Here is a 20311-nt window from a genome sequence, read left to right on the forward strand (position 1 = left end):
TAATAGAGCTGAATAGTGGTCCCCCTGGGAATGGTTCAAATTGAAAATCTTGATTCCCCATAAGCCTACATTGATAGGAAGTCCACTTTATCACTCCAAAGCCCACATCACACCCAAATAACAAAGAATGCCCTTGTGTCTCGTAATGGAAAGAAGGATCCACTATTCCTAGCTTTTGCTGTGAAACTAGAACACAAATGTATATTCTCTGAGACTCGAGAACCCTTTATCAGCTAAGATGGGTTACTTTGAGATGGGCCTAGTTGCCTCCTAGACTCCAGGCCTGGAACTGGTTTCATAGCTGCTGACAGTGAAGTCCAGGGACTTTCCACTTGTTGCTGCTACCAGCCCAAGGTGTTCCTCAGGAGGTGTGGTCTCACTCCCTTGATATCATGCCCAGGCAAGGGACCTCCAGGCCCAAGTCATCCTGGATTCCTCTGTGGTGGGGAGTTGCTTTTCTTCAAGTAATATGGCTCTCTAGAATGGCATGCTGAATCCTATGCTCTTGCTGCTCTCCCCAGCCCAGGGTGGAGTTTGAGCCCTCTGTGTTTCTGCTGCACATCAAAGTGGCACGTGTTCACACTGCCACTTCTTCAGGAGAACAGGACCGCAAGAACAGGGTCCAGAGGGGCGGACACTTTTTGTTCAGGACATATGTTAAATCCAAAAGGAGGCCAGAACAACAGGCATATCCAGGACTGTCCCAGGCAAATCAAGGCTATTGTGGTCACCCGAAGGACCTAGACCACCACTAACTTTTATTTGCCCCCAATTGTTCAGTTGACATGGGTCAAGGGCCAGGCCACTGGTTCTTTCTTTTTCTAGCATCCCTCCTTCCCCTGCACTGATACCCACTATCTTGATTTCTTTTACCATTGATTTATTTTATGTAAATTAAATCTTGTAATATGTACTCTTCTGAATCTGGATTTTTCTGCTCAGCCTTCTTTGCAAGATTCATCCATATTTCTACTCATTGTTGCGTGCAGCAGTAATGCATTCATTGTCCATGCCATACAACATTCTGTTGAATATCACCATTTATTTATCCACTCTATCATTGATGGACATTTTAATTGTTTTCAATTTTTGCATATTAAAAATTATTGTATTCTAGAACATGCCTTTTGTTGCAAAAGTGTTCAGTCATGGGGTATGCATACTGCTAAGCCTTAGCTGATAACACAAAAGTTTTCCCATTGAACTGTAGTATTCTTTATATATTCTGGAACTGAGTCCTTGGATGGTTATATGTATTATACATAACTTCTCCCACTCTAAGAATCGCTTCTTCATTCTCTTAATAGTGTCATCTGATAAATCAAAGTCCTTAATTGTTATGTAGTTCAATTTCTTGGTGTTAAGAGTTCTTGGTATCATGTTTAAGAAATCATTGTATACTCCAAAGTCATTTAGAAAATTTTCTCTCTTCTTTAATTTTCATTTCTTTTGAAAAGAATTTGTTTAAGTAATACCTTTTTAGAGACTGAGTGGCTAATTAATAAGTCTTTCTAGTCATTATATATTTAAAAATGACTTTCTTTTGCCTTTGTTTGTGAATGTTAGGCCAGAAGTAAACTTTTTGAGTCTCACTTGAGTGACAACCTATTTCCTTTGGAGCTCTGTAAATGTGGCTCCAAAGTTTATTGGCATTGAGTACAAAGTAGGAGGTGACTGTATATATGTATATGTGCATGTATAACTTATATATGCTTGGGGGTTGTATTTTTTTAATTGAGATATAATTGACATATAAATAACATTGTATTAGTTTCAGGTATGCAATATAATTATTAGGTATTTGAATATATTGTGAAATGATCATCACAATAAATCTAGTTAGCATCCATCACCATACATAAATTTTTTTTTCTCATGATAAGAACTTTTATGATCTACTGTCTTAGCTACTTTCCAATATACAGTACAGGATCTATCTATCTTGAAATTCAGAAGTTTTACCAAGATATGTCTAGGGTTTTCTCACACACACGCCCTATAATAATATTTTCTGGCACTTGGTAAATTGTTTTAATTTTGAATTGGAACTTTCTTCAGCTCTGTGAGATGTTTGCTTAGAATTTTTATGAATATTTCTTCATCATTTGCTTTAAAAATTATATTACATAGTTTTAAATGTTCTGAAAAAGATTCCATGTATCTTTTTCTTTTTTCATTTCATTGAATTACCTATTTTTTTCCCACTAAATTTTGGGAGCATTCTTCCAGCCTATCTTCTAATGCACCAATTCCATTTTGGACAGTGCTAGATCTGATATTTCCTGCTTCTATTGAGTTTCATTAGTTTGGAAGTCATGTGTTTCTTATCCAAGAACTCTTGTTTAATATGGCTCTTTTTCATGGCAACCAGCTCCTGTCATATTAAAGCAATGTTCTCTCAGTTCTTACCAAGAATACAAATTAGACTTTAAAAATATATTTCCCTTTTCCTGCTTAAGTTTTTCGCCAGAGGCCATTTTTCTGATTTCTCAGATTAGTCTCCCTATTTTACAGAGGCAATAGCCTGTAATAGAAGCACAGGCATTAGAACTAGGAAAACCTGGGTTTGAATCCCAGCTGTGACAGTTGAATGGCTAGTACTTAAACCTCTGAGTTTTGATTTATTTGATGAAGATAATAAAATCCTCATCCCTGAGTTATTTTATTAAATAAGTATTAAAGTAAGATAATGTATTTTGAAATACTTCAGCAGTACTTAGCTATATAGTTTTATCATCATCATCATCATATCATCTTTACTAGTATATTAAACTACTGTTTGTTCATTCTCACATAGCAAGATCTACTACTCTCACATAGAGAGTAGTCCAGATTTGGTGGCTGAGGTGGTGGGGGAGGTGATCTATCAGTGATGACGTAGGTCTCCATTTATTTTCCCCCAGAAAGTTACCACACACAGTATTTTCTGCTTGGCTAGTGCTCCCCTGACTCAAATTGCCTATGGCATGTTCTGCCGATTGTGAGTGGGACCTTTCTCTAATTTCCATGAGTGACATAGAATTTCTCTATTACATTTGATGAGTTATTTCAAAATTATATTGGAGGAAGAAATGAGTGAAACTATTAACTTTAGTTAACATTTGGTTCTAAAAGTTGTATTTAAATTTTAGTATAAGTAAAAAGAATTAACCCATAAAAGGTTTAGGTGAAAACAGTTGAATATTTCTATCCTTTAGGGATAGCATAGGCTGTCTAAGCATTAAACCAAAGGCATAAAACGTAAAAGAAAAAATTGATAGATTTGACTACATTAAAAATGTAAAATTCATGGAAGACAAAAATCAACATTAGAGATTTTAAAAGAGAAAGGCCAAACCAGGGGGAAAAAAAATTGCCATAAGATGCAACAGTATTAGTATAATATAACTAAAGAACTTTCAAAAATTGATAAGAAAATATGAAACCTCATAAGATAAAAATGGGCTGGGGACATGCACAAGAAAGCAATTAATTGAAGAAGACATACTAACAACTATGAAACATGGGAAAATGTTTAATGTGATTTTAAAAAATAGAAATTAAAACGGCACTATAATGCTATTTCTCATCCTTTCATCTGGCAGGATTATTAAAAGTGGTAGTCCGCAGTGTAGGTCAGGACATGGGGAAAATAGAATATTTCTGCATGGCAGGTAAGCCTGTAAAATATGTAGAGGACAATTTGACAATACAACAAAAAGCTTGAAAACATGACACACTTTGATGCAGCAATTCTAATTATTTAATGTTGATCTTAAGGAAATAAGTATATGTGCAAACTTTTAGCAACAAACATGTTAATTACAGAGATATTTAGAATCGCAGAAAATAGGAAAGAACATATCTACCTAACAATAGTATGATCCCATTTTTGAAATATAGTTATAAATTCACAACAGTATCTTGGATACTAAGAATATACATAGTTTTCATTTTGTAATTTATCTGAATTATTTATTCTTTAATAAATACCATTAAAATGTATATACATTTATACATAAACACACATACTATTGGATTTTATTCACTAACATTTTATTAGTGAATTATGTTATTAATGATTTTAATATCTACTCTCGTGATATTGGTTTGCTGTTTTCGTGTTTGTGCTGTCTTCATCAAATTTGGTAACAGGGTTAGGCCAATTTTATAAGATGAATTAGGTTGCTTTTGTTTTACTTCTGTGCCCTGGAACATTTTAAATAGCAAAGGTTCCTAGAAGCTTTGAAAGAACTCCCTGTAAAACCATCTTCTTTGGGGAGTGTTGCCCTGTGACTTTTCCAATTTCTTCACTGTTCTTGGTCTATGCATGCTTGCTACCTGTTTTTGAAACACCGATAGCAATTTTCATTTTTTCTAGTGAAAAAGAGCTTATTTAAAAATAAGTAAACATAAAATTGAAAATGTATTCTCTCCTAATTTTTTGCATCTGTGATTAAATCCTTTTTGTCATTCCTCAAGTTGTATTTCAGATTTTCTTCTTTTTCTCTTTCATTGGGTCCATGCATTTTATTTATCTTTTAAAATAACCATCCTAAAATGAATTTATCAATAATTACTCCTTTAATTTCTGCTGTGGTATATATCAGCCTTGGTCCACAAGTGTTTGTTCTGGAGACCAAGGTGAGAGACGAGTAGCCACCCGGAGGAAATTTTCTCCTGGCAAAGGCAGAAGTACAAGAGGAAAAGAGGAAAATGTACAAAGCCTCTTAGCACACGGCGTGAAGGTGGCACATGTCACTTCCACCCATGAGCCATTGGCCAAAGCAGTCACATAGTCAAGTCCAAAGTTATTAGGTAGGGACATATATTCTGCCCAAGATGAGGCCATGGTAAAAGTATACATCCAAGGATGGCTGGAAAATTAGAGTTGATAATGCCCGACGATAAGAACATCTATCATTCTGTTTAAAAGATACCTTGGACTAAGAGACATGCTTTAATGGTGTAAGTTTGATGCCTGCAGGAGTAAAGGCAATTAAAATCTAAAAAGCATAAGTAATATCTTTCCATTATAGTGTAGCACTGAATGTTATATTTGACATATTAAATACCTGAAGGCTTGGGAATATCTAAACCAACAGCAACTTATTGAGCAAATAGACTGGTCAATTTGTTGATTCCCTGAAACTTATGACTTTGTGATCTTATACTATAAATCCCTTTATAGTAGGTGAGGAAAGAGCAGCCTGGAGAGGTCAAGTAAAATGACTGGCCATAATTATACTGAGCTTGTCACCTGTTTAGTTTTCTCTCTTGTACTGGAACCTGTAGTCTGAATTCTGTTCTCTAGACCGGAGTGGTCCAATAGAACTTTCTGTGATGAGCGAGATGTTCGATTTCCCTAATATGGTAGTCACTAGCCTCATGTGGTTATTGGGTATTTGAAATGTGGTTAGTGTAATTGAAGAACTGAATTTCTAATTTTATTTAACTTAACTTAAAATTAAAATTAACCAAATGTCTCAAGGACTCCTGAGTTGGACAGGGCAGCTCTAGCAAATGCTTCGACTCAGAATGAAGATGCTAAAACCAATCTAACTCAGGGGCTCCTAAGTGGACTATCATATTTCAAAGGAAACATCTCAGACAACTAGTACAACATTGTTGAAGGAAGTAAGAAGCCTATATTTTGTTTGTAAAAGCAAGCCATTTGGCCAAACCTAAGGTCAATAGGTCAACGCTTAAGAAGTATAATCTTCCCATAGGTATATAAGTCTGGTATATAAGAAATGCTACTTGAAACAAAACAAAACAAAACAAAACAAAACAAAACAAAACAAAACAAAACAAAATAAAATAAAATAAAAAAGAAATATAATTTTCTCTTTTTCCTCCTCCTCTTTCCTCAAATGCACTTAATTTTAATTTTAAATCTATTCTTCTGATGGCAGAAATTAAATTTCAGGAAATTTAAGGCTCCTTTATTCTACATCTTGGCCATTGCTGCCTTCTTGTCATCTTCAATCCCAACAGCTTTCACATCCAGCTCTTTCAGGTACTTCTGTATAGTCTCATGGTACATACACGTACAAATCATTTGCACATGGCTTGGTGCAGGGAAGTCTGGGGCCACCACAAAACTGTGGTATAGGCACTTTAGGTACTCCACGTAGATATCTTTAATGCTCCTATGTTTTAGAAGGCAGAGGATCTCTGGGAGCTTTGCCATTCCTAGCCTTCTCTGAAGAAGGGGTGTGTAGATCCTCCATTGTCCTCAGATCCTCCCAAAATATATATTTGTCTTCAACCTGCTTGCCTCCAACTAAAGTTTGGACTGTGGGAGGTTGTGAGATACAAGCTAATTTCTTGGAGATATCCACTGTAGTAGTCAGCTTAGATTCAATTATGTGGGAGTAACAAAAAATCCCCAAAGCTCTGACATATAACAACGAAGGTATATTTTTCACGCTGGTTGGATGGCCATGACTCTGGTCCATAGCAGCCCATAAGTGGCTCATTGCTGGTCTTATGATAAGTGAAGAAAGGGAATAGGATCACAAAAATGACTTTTAAAACTTCTGCTTGGAAGTGGCATAAATCACACCATTGATCTTGACCTCAATGGGAAGATGAGCTAGGCAGTGAAATTTTTGAACAATAATAAAATCTGCATGTTTATCATCTACATTTCCTCTCCCTCTCTCTCACCCCACTTCCTTCTCATCATCTTCAACACCCCACAGCCTATAGATTCTTTATCTAGAATAGGCAGGATAATATATTCTTCATACTCTACTATTTACGGCATAGACTATTAAAGTTCCAAAGCCCACATTCTTGAAACTCAAACTCTTTCTTTAAAAATTCTGTTCTCTCACATGTGTTTCTGAAGCCTGCTTTGAAAGATAAAAAGAGTAGACTTGACACTCCTTTCTCTTTTTTCTGCACTGTCATCCCTTCCCTGGGGTAGAAAGCAGAGAAAGCTCCGGCTGCTTCTTGAATGGAGGAAATGCTCAGGAAATATGTGAAGAAGCCATTGCTAAATAAAATATTATTGGATCATGCTCTAGTAAGGTAGGCTGTAATTTGCGGAGAAGCAGAAATTTCCCTTTTAGAACTGAAATATCTTGGGATTGAAGGCAGAGGCTGGTATGATATTGGAACTGTCTGCCAGAGTCCTCTAAGACTAGTGCTATCCAATAGAACTTTCTGCGATGATAGGAATTAGCTGTATCTATACTGTTCCGCACAGCAGCCTCTATACACATGTGGCTAGTAAGCATTTAAAATGTGTCTAGGATGAGAAACCAAAATTTTAATTTTATTTTAATTAATTTAATTTTTAATAGCCACATGTGGTTGGTGACTACTTTATTGGACAGTGCAGTTCTATACCTTATCGGAGATAGGGTTGCTAAAAGTCATACAGTGCCTTTAATGTCTCTTTCTCTCTCTCTCTCTCTACATATACATATATATATATATATATATATATATATATATATATATATATATATATATATGTATATATATATATATATGTAAACAATGCTGTGCCTTGGATTTTTTTAAAAAATCTCAAAATGGAAACAATTTCAGTTCATATAAAAATTATATTTGGTAGCTGAAGGAAACTGGACTTTGGGTGGTGAACACACAATAGAATATACAGATGTCAAATGATAATGTACACCTGAAAATTATATGATTTTATTAACCAATGTTACCCAATAAGCTTAATTTAAAAAAAAAAATTGACATTTAGGCATAGCACAGTTGGTTAAAAACAAATAATGCTTTCGTTTATTAATTGGCTAGAGCTCCATGACCTAATAAGCAGAGGCTAAATCCACAATTAATTAAAGATTTCATGTTCATTCAGCCAAGACATGCCTCAAACCATCTTTTGTTCAGCTGGCCAGCAGGATACTTGCAGCCATATTTAGGACATCTTGCAACTATAACCAACATATGCAAAATATCCCATTTCAAAAAAGTTCTTTCATTTATCAGATTAGAAATTCTGTTGTAGAAATAGCATTTTTCCCTATTATGCTAACTATAATCATATTTGTAGTAAATGAATATAACATAATGTATTATGTAGACATTTGTTACTTGATTATTGGTAATTTAACAAATAGTTCTCTATCTTTGCTACTTATTGGGCAGTATTATTTCTCTATTAGAGTTGAGGAAACTGAAGCATAGACATGTTGTGCTTTTTTTCTTAAGGTTATACAATTGGTATTTGGAATTCTAATATATGAACTTATATCTGTTTGATCTGAAGCCCCTAGCATCCAACAATACTGCTCTTACTTGAAAGATAATGATAAAACCTAATTTGAGTCACCTGTCTTTTCCTAAGGACCGAATCTGCAGAAAGTTACAATCCTTTTTCAAAGAGCCAATTGATACCAGTGGGATACTGTTGTGTAGGACACTCCAGACCTGCTACAGCTGATGCCCCTTGGTCTCCTGGGGTGGAAGAGACATGTGATTAGCTATGAGACTGGAATCTAAGTCATTCAAGAAATTTGTCCTAGTCAAATTAGGCCCGTATATGCGATGCTGCTATCATTATATCCTTCTGTATTGACTTCTGGTTACCTATTGGGTTTGGTGAAAATTAAGACTCAAACTTCGGGGATGCATGCTATACTTGGTTTAAAATCTGCCCGTCAACCCCTGTACCCCACGCTTAACCCTGCACCTCAACATAAATCAGGTGACCTTATGCAATTTCATGAGTACCTTCTAGTATAAATCTTCCTCTTGTGAATCCAAAACAGCAATGCCTCCTGTTCACTTGTAATACAACGAAAGACAGATAAATGCTCATTTTATTTGCTGTTGTATTCTTGGTTCCATTTTGTTATTTTTAAAGCAGATAACATTTCCCTTTCTAGGATGTTAAAGTTCAAAGGCCTTGGCGACGCTGCTTTCTCCCACCACTGCACTCCATTGTGCTTGCAAAGTTTGGACGGAGGAAAGGTGGGCGCCGGGGCTCGAAACTACAAGTCCCAGAATGCACGGCTCCCTGCGCACAGGCGCAGCGGGGACCACCCGGCCAGCGGGCCAGCCAGCCTGCGGAGACTCCCGGGTCTCCGCGCGGGACTGGGGCTGGGGGCGGACAGCCGGGGCGGACCTGGCCGGCGCCGAAGGCGACCCTGGGCATTATTATGAAGTCGCCGCGGAGCGCATGAGGAGGATGCGGCAGCAGGCGCCGCGGCAGGAGGAGGAATAGGCGGTGGTGCCCTCGAGAGGGAACCGCGCGCGGGCCAGAAGGCTCCTGGAGGCACCGCAGTACCGCCGCCGTCGCCCGGGGAGGCTCCGCACGAGAGCCATGTAACCCTGCGGCGAGCTCCGGGCTGCTCCGTCCTTCCCCAACTCCCGGGCTAGCGCGGTAGCGGGGCCAAGATGAAGAAGCAGTTCAATCGCATGCGCCAGCTGGCCAACCAGACGGTGGGCAGGTAGGTCACCCGCTGGCAGCCGCGGGCCGGTGCGCGCCTGCTAGGCTGCATTCGCCGGGGCGTGCAGGTGATGGATCCCGCCCGGCCTCCTGTCCTCCTTCCTTCCCTCCCCGCCGTTGCTCTCCCTGCGCTGGCTGGCCCCCTCGGGGCGTCGCTCGCAGACGCGACCCCTCCTCTATGAACTTCTTAGATACTGGAGCCCTTCTCATGCTCTGTCTGCTGTTACCGGGCTCTGGTTGTCAAGCGCAAAGTGTGACGCATCCTTTACCTGCGTCCCCAGCTGCCCCTTCACCTCGTCCTCTCCGCCTTTCCCTGGGGCTCCCTTTTCCCTTTGCCAGCATAGCTTCCTGGAAACAGGTGTTTGCTCTGAATGTGCTGGAGGCAACCGAACCGCAGTCGCTCTCAGAAGAGTCCTCCCCTGTGCCGAGTTCAGGGCTTCTCAGGGGTCCAGGGCAAGTGTTGGGCCTGGTTGGCTTGGCAGAGCTGAATCTCCCTCCTGCTGTGTTTGTTCTGGGGCTGTGCCTGTACGAGGTTCTGGATCTCTTTCCTGGCTGGGTTTGTTAAGGCGTTATGTGGCGGGAAGAGGATCTGAAGGGGTGGGGGGCATGGGGGCAGGGAAGGTGCTGGTGGAATGGCGCTGCTGTGGCTGCTGTCGGCTTGGTCCTAAGATTGTTTTCAGTGGAGGGAGAGAGGCTGCAGAAAGGCCCAATTCCTCAGGCAGATGAGATAAGCAGAGGATCACAGCCAGGTAGGGGAGGACACAGCCCCCACAGTCAGAATGAGCTAGGCCCTAGGAAGCTGCAAGACCCAGCCCACTGTCATCACGGTGAAAATGGGCTACATCTGGGCTAGTGTCTCCAGGAGCGGCTTTGCGGCTTGCCAACATCTATTAATGTTACATAAGGATTCTGGTGGGTCTCTTCCAAAGCTAGACATGCTCTGAACACAGGATTGTTCGGTAGAGGGGATTTTTCATGGAATTTCTGCCCCTGAGGAAGGATTTCCATTGCTGTTGTGGCGAAGGAATTCAGGTGTGCAGTTCTAAAGCCAGTGGAAAGCAGAGAACCTAGTCTTGGGTGCAATTCAAGTGCAAGCTCAACACCTCGAGAGCTCTCCACTAGCTTTACTAAGAAACTAAATACCTTTCTTGGGGGGGAAGTGGAGCCTGAACAGGCATCTGGTTTAGTGGGGGTGGGGACATCCATAGGGAAATAGGGGACACTGAACTACCATGTAAGCATACTGCCCTAATTACAGTGGGCATTTGAGGGCAGGGCATGCTGTGGTCTTATGCTTCCAGGGACTCCAGATGGCTTCCAAATAACGATGTCTAAAATTGACTTGGATTCATTTTCCTTTCCCGAACACATGTGCTGTAACATGAGGGAGAATTTATGAATAGCAGAGTCAGATTAGCCCAGGTTTCTGGCATGGTCTTGCCACAGATATAGCCTCACGTGGGCTGTCTTTTGATATATTGGATGCTGAAATATTGTTTTTCTGTATTGGTTGTTTAGCAGGTGACAGTCAAGCTAACCTGTATTAACGTCTTGACTTATGCATCACCCTGCAGGCTGGCATCAGTCATCAAATCAGACCAACCAAGTGATCAGTAGGCCCCTGACTGTAGACTTGGATTGCCGGTCCCTCTTGGTCTTGGGGTTTCAGTTCATTGCTTGAATCTAAATGTTAGAATGTGTTTATGCTTCCTCCCTGTCCCCCTGAAACACAACTCTTTGTCCTTTTTCATGACTCGTTTAGAGGTGGTAAGATTTGTGACTCTTGGGCATAAAATCTTATTTTTCACCCTTATCTATGAAGGGAATGACAAAGGGAGAGGGGAAATTGGGTTTCAGAAGGTGGTCTTTCTGAAAGCACATTCTTGGACATTCAAACAGCTGGTCACCAACAGGTACTTTGTACTTGCTTTGGAACTCTGATGAATGCTGGCTTGTCGATGAATTCTGTCTCTTAATTAGATGACATCTGTTGTGTCATGGGCCATGTATATGACTGATACACATTAGTTCACTATTGTGTATCACTCATATACATGCATTTTAATGACATTCAGAGTGACCCTTCTAAAGCAAAAATCAGTTCATGTTACTTTGCTGTTTAAAAGCTTCCAATGGCATCTCATTTACACGTAGTGTCCCAAATCTTTCCAATGTCCTACAAGACCATACCTGACTTGATCCCTCTTTGTCTTTCCATACTCATTCTGTTTCACCTGCTTCTCATTCGTTCACTGTTCTCCAGCCACAGTGGCCTTCCCTGCCCCAAGCACACCAAGCTCATTTCCATCTGCGGCTTTATTCTTGCTATTTCCCCATTTTCCTTGTCTGGCTGAGGTTATGCTCTTCCCATATGCCTCATCCTTATCACTCAGCTCTTAGCTCAAGGGTCTTTGAGAGACTAACCCTTCCCTATTCATTCTCTAGCCCATTGTCCTGTTATGTTTTGTCATATTACTCACCACTCTGTGAAATACCCTTATTTTTCATTTTTTGTTTTCTTGTCTGTTTATCCCCAATAGAGTGTATTGATCACTGTTGGATACTCAGTATATATACCACAATGCCTTATAGACAGCTGGTGCTCAAGTCATGTTTATTGACAAGATTAAAATAATTTACTGTAGAGTCCACATGGATAAATAAAAATGGCAGCATTTACTTTTATTGAGAACGTAGTGAGGCATGATCCTAATGTTTCTTTTCTAAATCAGTAGAAGCAACAGGTTTGGAAGTTTGAAATTTAGGTGTGGAATTGGTAGATCACTTTATGGATTTGCTTTTGCATGTCTTTGGATTCTTATCCTTGTGTGTCTTTGAAGTGAGGACTTTCCTCTTTTTGAGGGAAGACAGAGAGATGGGCTTCAGAGTTTTTTGTGCTCATAGCTCCTCTTCCAGCTCGCCTTCCACAAGTTGCAGGTTCTGGAGTTTTGCATATAAAACTGCTCGGGATGGGTTCCAATCACTGTAACAGGGGAATTGCTGTGCTTGAATGTACTCTGTAGAATTCCAAAAATTCTCTTAGAATCTGTATTCTAAAGGCATACTATGGTTATATTGTAATTTTTATCCTTATTATTTATCTTTTCCACTAGATTTTAAGCTCCTTGTGGTCAGGGGTAACTGCCCTAATGCCTGACGTATAGCAGGTTCTCTGAAATTCTTGGGCGCCTGAATGAATGAGTGAGCAAAAGATCCATGTATCATAGATAGGGAAGTGGTTTGAAGTAGTTCAAAGATGAGAGAAGATCCTGACACAGTGCCTCTTTCATTCAAGATGGGATTGGGGGTTCAGAGGAGTGAAGCACAGCTGTACCACTAGGCTTTGGAAGGACAGAGCAAGATTTAAGATAGGAATTAGTTCATGCCTGATTTATGATGCCATAACTTTTTCTTTTTACCTTCCAGAGAATCTGTTGATTGCTGGGGTGAGAAGCACTCTGAAAGGCATTGAGTAGTTTTCTTGGAAGCGAGTGGCATTTGGTTTGTGTTGGGTGGACTAAAGCCCTGTGCTGGAATTTAGAGACCTTCTAAGTGAAAGAGAAAATGGTAGTGAAATCAGCACCTTGTTCTGGTGAGGAAGATATTTTTTTCAGTCTGCACAAAGGAGGTCACAGCAGCCCTCACCGCAGAGGGCTATTATGAGGTTAAAGGGAACCTGGCTTACATCAAGTGCTTGACCAATGGTTAGTGAAGTTCATTGTCATTTTCTTCTTCTGCTTGCCCATTGAATCCAAAAATGTTGATCGCCTAAGTTGCAAGGGCTTCCTAGAAACTGATTCCAACAGCCACTGCCCAGTGATGGCTGTAAATGGGCTCTGTGCTCTTGTGCAAAAATGAGTACTATTCAGAGTGTCTGAGGTTAGGCAATGAGCTATAGAAGTGTGAAAGGGGGAGCAGGGCTGGTTGGGTTGGATTATTTGGTTTTAGAGGCTATGTATTGGAGGGTAGAAGACAAAATTTTGTCCAGAGTCATTTTTCATTTCTAGATTGCTCAGCATGCGAATGGGCTTGGTTTCTAGTGCATAGCTTGGTTGGGTATCATTGCTGCTTTGCAGCTTTCAGGATGCAACTACAGGGTCCAGGTGCTGGCCAGTAGGACCGAGATAGATGCTGAGGATGCAGCAGCCTCTAGGAGTGCTGGTACTGCAGGCATTTTTGCTCAGGTCAAAGCAACTGAAGTCACTGAGGATCTTTTCCTTAAAGTTTCTCTGAGGCCCTACTCTGCCCATCACAGGCCTCTTACGAGCCAAGACCTAGTCTGTAGTATATCAGGGAAAAGTCAGAACCAAGTCTACATTAGTCATCAGACTGCTTCATTCCCACCTGTCTCCCTGACTGTGCGTTGAACCTATCACACCGACATAGACCCTGCCATGTCTTCCTGTTAGCCCAGCAGTACCGGGCAGACCCAAGCCTATCCCCCAAGGAGCACCATGAACATTTATTAGGTCTCAGTGTGAAGTTTTTTGTTTTGTTTTGTTTTGTTTTTTGTATTAGAGTTGTATGGAAGTTATGTCTTGCCACCTGCTGTGGTATATATATGTGAGAGATAACAGAATGTACTCACCCATTGATGAATGGGCTAGCAAATCTGGAGAGAATATTTTTTGCTCCTATTTTCTAAGCTCCTTACTGTGCAGATCTGCCAGCTTTCAGCCTTCTGCTGGGCTATACTCAGCAGTGAGCCTGAGGCTGCCTGAATTTCCTGCAGAATTCTGTTATCCCAGACCTGCAAGTCATTGTGAGGGAGCCATTCTCTCCAACAGCAATTAATGACTTTCCCTCCCACTTTGCCTCCACCAAAGAAATTTATCAGTATTGATTAGTATTTTTTTATGATTGGTGATAGGCCATTTTTTCTTCCTCTAGAAAAAGTGAATCAGTAGCTATGTGAGTAAAACAGTCATTTAATTTATAATTGTACTATTTAGAGGGGATTAGTAAGCATCCCTTTTATTAATAATCAAGAACAGGTTATTTCAAATGCTATATCTATAACAACAGCAAATAATACAGTTATGCTTCAGCTCTGTGTGGAGTTAATTGTAGGTCAGACAGAAAGGTTGAGAGGAGAGAGCAGGATAGTTCAGGCTCTCCTGCTGGATGCAGAGAATCTGAGCTGGCACCTGGAAACCCACTGCCTTTGGGAAGGGCGTGCCTGTCTAGCAATTTAAAACTATCCTTTCTGTCCAGAAAGCAGATGTTTTTGCTTTCGTTTTCCAACTTTAGAGTTTATTTTTAGGATAAATGTTTATTTTCCCACAGAATTCAATTTACTTTTTTTAACTTTCTTTTTAGTTACATAAGTGGTATTTGTTTATTGTAGAAAAGTTATAAACTTATGGATGGACAAAAAGGAAAAAAAAATCACTAATAATCTCATTACCTAGAGACTACGGTTCATATTTTGGATATAGTCTTCTAAGTTTTTAATAGGTATCAGTGTTATTTGAAAAGAAATAGAGACCATGCCATGTATGCTATTTCACAGCATGCTTTTTTCCTTCATATTATATCTGGAATCCATCCCATTGTCAATAACTGTACCTCTATAGCATAATTTTTCAAGGCTATGTAATATTCCATTATAGTCACCAATTACCTTTTGCTAATCATGTAGCAGATATTTCTCACTGGTTTGCTTATCTAGGATGAAGTTTTAGAAGTGGAATTGCTGGGTTAAGGAGTATTTGAGTTTTTAAGACTGTGTGAGCGTATATTTTATATATAAAAAAAACGTGTATTTCCATCCTCAGTAGAATTTCTTCTCCCTAACCCTATGAGCAACTAATATTACAACTTCGTTAATCGCATGAATGAAAACAAAAACTCCTTTCTCTTTTAATTTCTAGTGTGATTGAGCATTCGTAATGTTTATTGGACATTTGTTGCCTCTTCTGAATTGCCTGCATATGTCTTTGCCCCACTTTTTTAAAGTAACGTTTATAACTGTTTTCTTATTGATTTTTAGGGAACTTTTAATAAGCATACATGTGCTTTGTCACTTGCCACGTATGACTTCCTGTAGTTTTTTTGCCTTTTTCGTTTCATGCCTGTAATAAAATTTTGTGATCTATCAATTTATGGTTTGCACTTAAATGTTATTCTTAGGAACATTGTTCCCAGCCCAAGATTACATAAATATTCATACATTTTGATTAACATTTATATAATTTCATTTTACCATCAAATCTTTATCAGTCATTAATTTTGGTATGGTATAATTTGTCACATTTAGAGTTTTTTTTAAGTCAAACAGTTACCCTACTATCAAATTGAATAATGTAATCCATACCCGCTGTATTGAAATGTCATTATCACATATTAAATTTCAGCTACTTGTTAAAACATTTCATCTGCTTTGTATCTATTTCTAGAATTTCTGGTTTGTTCTCTTGAACTGTCTGTCAGTTCTGGCAGGAATTTGAGGTGGGCTCAGCTGCTCAGGTGAGCAGCAGTGGATTGGTGTGTCCCATGCTGTGGGTAGGAGTTGCATGGAGTCAGTCTGGGCCCCTCATCCCAGCTTCATCCAGGACAACTCTTTCTCTTGGCATTAGAAATCATCAGATTTGCCTAAGGATCTTGCTGCGCCTTACCTACAACTAATCTACAGATTGCTCCCTTGTCAAAGAGAGCTGATTAAGTTTTCTTGTCTATTCTTATTTGTTTATTCTTCTTCAGCATTTTTGAAAATACATATTAACACGGGGGAAATGGACACTTTTACAACACTGAGTATAATGAGAATTATTTTTACCTGGCAATAGGATATGTTTACTAAAGTCTGTTTATGATCCTATAAACTAGTTTTTGTCCATTTAGGTCCTGCATAATTTTATTTTTAGGTAATTTGTCACTGTCATTACGGTAGCCTTAATGATTGGAATCTTTTGTTAAATTATATTTTCTTATTCTTTGTTGCTGGACTATAAGAAAGTTATTGACTTTTATATAACTCTTAACAACTACCTTCATAAACTATCTCATTACTTTTAAATACTTTTTAAAGAGTTGAGTGTATTGGATTTTCTAGGTAGACAATCACATTTTCTGCAAATAATAATTTTGCTTCTTCTTATTCAGTATTTATAATTATTTTGTCTAATTGCATTGTCTACGACTTGTAGAACCATGTTAAAATATGTGGCAGTATGTGAGCATCTATGTCTCTTATTATCCTCCATGGAAACACATAATAATGTGTTTGAGAGATTTTGATTTTTAATCACGTTACATATTGCATAATTTTATTATTTTACTTTGAGGTTTTTTTTTTGGCATTAAAGCTACATTTGATTAACTATATTATCATGATCTTTAAAGATAATCATGTTTTTCTCCATTTATTAATAATTCAATAATTTATGCCATAAATATTTATTTAATACTTAATATGTTCCAGGCAGTGTTTTCTGTGCTAAGGATACATCAGTGATAGAATTCCTCTGCATGAGGAACTTATGTTTTAGGTTCTTGAACCTCAATAGATTTTCTAATATTGAGCTCTCCTTGTTTTCCTGTAATCAGTCTGACTTGAGTATTTTTTTTTTTATTCTGCTAGATTTAATTTACTGGTGTTTTATTTAGGATTCTGGTATTCAGTATTTATCAATGAGAGCATCTAATTTTTTTCTTTTGCTATACCTGTCAAGTTTTGATAACAGTGTAAAATTAATTGTCCATTTCCTACATTTTTTATGCAATGGTGAGATAAGGAATTACTAGTTCTTTGAAGGTTGAAAACTACTTTTTCAGGACTTTATTTGGAAGTGGCTTTGACAGTTTTCCCAATTTCTTAATGGTTCCTAGACTATATTTTCTATAATTTCCTGAGTCATTTAAGTAGCAATTTATAAAAAAATATTCATTTTATTATGATTTTAAAATTTAATAGAATCTAATTTTTAGTATGTAGTTGTATTTTCTTTACATCCTAATTGGCATTTCTCTCTCTCTTTGTACCATAACTAGCTTTGCCAGAGGATTTTCTTCTCCACATTTTGTAGAATCAGCTTTTAGGTTTTTTTTTCCAATAATTTTTTTCTTATTAGCTTCTTTTATTTCTTTTAACTTCTTTATTAAGTTGGTTGCATAAAAGATATACATTCTCATATTGACAGTACTTGTCATGAACAAAATCAGCAAAAATAAAGCAATAGCAAGAGATGCTTCACACATAAACAATCATGTGGTAAAAACAGGAAGTCTGGCCCTGTACAACAAAAACATTAGGAAGCAAAATCTGAATAAGCCCTATATTCAGAATATTTCTAAATGTGTGTGCAAAGACGGTACACCTATAATATAGCTCACTTAGTCTCCTTGTTTATAATACATAATTCCTTAATCATTCATTTGCAAAATAAGAATAAACATTAAAAAACATAAAATCTAAATCTCATTTATTTTTACATCAGTGCTAAACTCAAAATAGCAATGTCATTGAATCTAAGTGTTAAATGTTTCAAAAAGAAAAGGCAATCTTAATTTTTTTTAACCCTATGAATAAGGTCTGCAAAAAAAAAAAGGTGGATTATTTTACTCTCTTGCAAGGAGACTAGATCTCAGCTTGCACTTAAGTGGCATGAGCAACAAAGGACGGCAAACAAATGTCACTAAGAGTAACGCCTGTACATATCAAAATATCTAGTTGAATCATGTTCTTTCTACTTACATAGCCAAGTCAGCATAATGAAAGCTTAAATCTCATGAGACAGAATTACTAAATTAACTATATGTCTATTAGAAATTTTTAATCCCCATTCCCCAGTTTTAGCACACTTATTAAGTATTCTAGGTCATTTAGAAAAACAGAAATAAAACATATACCTAATACCTAGTCTTTGCAATTAAAAATTTTTCATAACATATAAACAATGTTCAGATGTAAATTCTGAACTAAATATGTTTTTTTCTAAATAAAATTTAGGTTATCAAAGCTTTCTTAAACAGACAGGTACAAACTTACAGTTCTGTATATTTCAAATAGAGATTTTCTTCCTATTATGATGTGATGATACAACTCCTGAGTGAAGATATGTGTTAAGGCTTAAGGTGTAAACACTTTGGAAAGCAAACAACTTAGTGAAGAAATTATCATTCATTTAAAAGTGTGTTTCATCTCATAATAGGCCCCTGAATTTTCAAATTTACATGTGAGAATACATTGGCATCTTAAATTTCTAGGAAAGGCACCAACTTTATGTTAAAAAGCAGCCAAATTTTAAGCCCACTAATTTGCTGAAAAAGCCAGTACTTTTATTAGATACAAATAATCCTCAAGATGTTGGCAACAGGTCATAGTTTAGATGTATATTTTATACATTGTACTTCTCCTTTTAATTATATTCAGGTAGAAGGTGGAATTCTTCCTAGGCTCTGGGAAGCAGAAGTTTTTGATGGACTGTGTAGGCTGGTCTCCTTGTACAACAAATCTTTCATTTCCTCCCAAAGTATCATATTTAGAGAGTCAAAGATCACAGACATTTAGGGATCACAGACATGTAGTCACAGAGCCAAAAGAACACATCACTCCTTGATGATTACAAGATGCAAGTTTCTGGACAATATTGTGACCAGTAGCTATTTCAGTATCTGCAAGAGCTTTAGCCCAGGCTGAAATGTTCACCAACCACAAGAAAGTGGCAATAAGAGTAACAATGAAGCCAACCAGGGTAAGTTTTCAACTATCTGGGTACAGGTTTGTGTAACCAACATAGAGCAGAAGAGCAGCAATGCAGTACAGGAAGACAAAGATTGTAAGTAACAGAATTGCACAGAAGAAGAGTAATCTTTGATAAGGACATGACTTTTCCAACTTGTATCACACACATTTACATCTGTAAGTGCCTGAAACAATGCTTGATTCAACTTGAATGGACAGCTAGAAGTAGCTGTAATTGTTTTATTGTTAGGAACTTTATAACAACTCACTAGAATTTCTGTTTTGCCCTTAAAACTTCCACAGGTGGCAAAAAAGAAGGTAGAAACAATCCACCTGATGAAGCTCAGAGGCTCCTTGAGCAGATTGAGGTTGAGTTGGAGGGAGGACATCCTCTGAGGGGGAGAAGGGAGAGACAGTCAGGATAGCAGGGCAAAGGAGGAGGACGACCAAAGAGGCACAGAAGCCCAGCGGGCAGGTGAGGAAGGGCAGGCAGGGCAGGCTGGCGAGGGGAGCTCTTTCTCATTAGCTCTTGATCAGTATATTTTTCTATTTGTAGTAACTTCTGCTTTTTAAATTTTTAAATAAAAAAAATTAATTCCTCCAGATTTCCTTGGGCTTGTTTTATTCTTTTCCTAGTCTTTAGTCTTTCATGATGTATTAGTCAGGATAGGTTAGTCTCTGCAGTGGTAACACATGAACTCGAACCTCAGTGGCTTAACATAAGCAAAAGTTTATTTTAAGCTCCTATGAAATGGAATGTGAACCAGGGGACTCCCAAGGACAGCACTCCTCCATGGATTCACCAGTATCCACCCTGCCACCCCCGCCCCCTTCCCATTCTCAATATATGGCTTTCAGTCACAGATAAGGTGAAGAGAGGGTGTAGAGATGGCATATAGGCTCTTAAATGCCTGGGGCGGGAATTTTACAAATGTCACCTCTATTCATATTTCATTGGTTAGGAATAGTCACAAAGCTCCCCTGGATATAACTGGAGATGGGGAGGGGGAGCCTCTACCAGTTGCCAAACCAGGAATGTTACCTCTCCCTTCCCTACTGCCTGTCTTGGAAAGCATTCTTGCACTCCTGCTCACTGCATTTCCCTCTTCTCCATTATGCAGCTATGACAAGGTCATTCTTTGTCTCTATAATGGGAGGGTGGCCATAGCTTCTCATAGATTCTTCAGAGGGAAGTATCTTTAGGATAA

At 38.4% G+C, this 20311-nt stretch overlaps 1 protein-coding gene and 1 pseudogene across 5 annotated transcripts in view; one reads left to right on the forward strand and one right to left on the reverse strand.

Moving 5' to 3' along the window:
* The first annotated feature begins 9008 nt into the window (after positions 1–9008).
* Positions 9009–20311, forward strand: part of ARHGAP44 (Rho GTPase activating protein 44) — a 188067-nt gene continuing 176764 nt past the window's right edge. For 3 of the 5 annotated variants that reach the window (XM_011358974.2, XM_011358975.2, XM_011358977.2), the window contains exon 1: positions 9041–9419. In XM_011358974.2, coding sequence (XP_011357276.1) covers positions 9367–9419 — 53 coding nt within the window. In that variant the 5' untranslated portion in view covers positions 9041–9366. Of the gene's footprint in view, positions 9420–20311 lie in introns of all 5 variants that reach the window. The other 2 variants (XM_023529951.1, XM_011358973.2) reach the window with 1 other exon arrangement.
* Positions 18788–19492, reverse strand: LOC105291276 (annotated as a pseudogene).

The sequence above is a fragment of the Pteropus vampyrus genome, unplaced genomic scaffold, assembly GCF_000151845.1.
Source record: "Pteropus vampyrus isolate Shadow unplaced genomic scaffold, Pvam_2.0 Scaffold44, whole genome shotgun sequence".
In the NCBI taxonomy this organism is placed as follows: domain Eukaryota; kingdom Metazoa; phylum Chordata; class Mammalia; order Chiroptera; family Pteropodidae; genus Pteropus; species Pteropus vampyrus.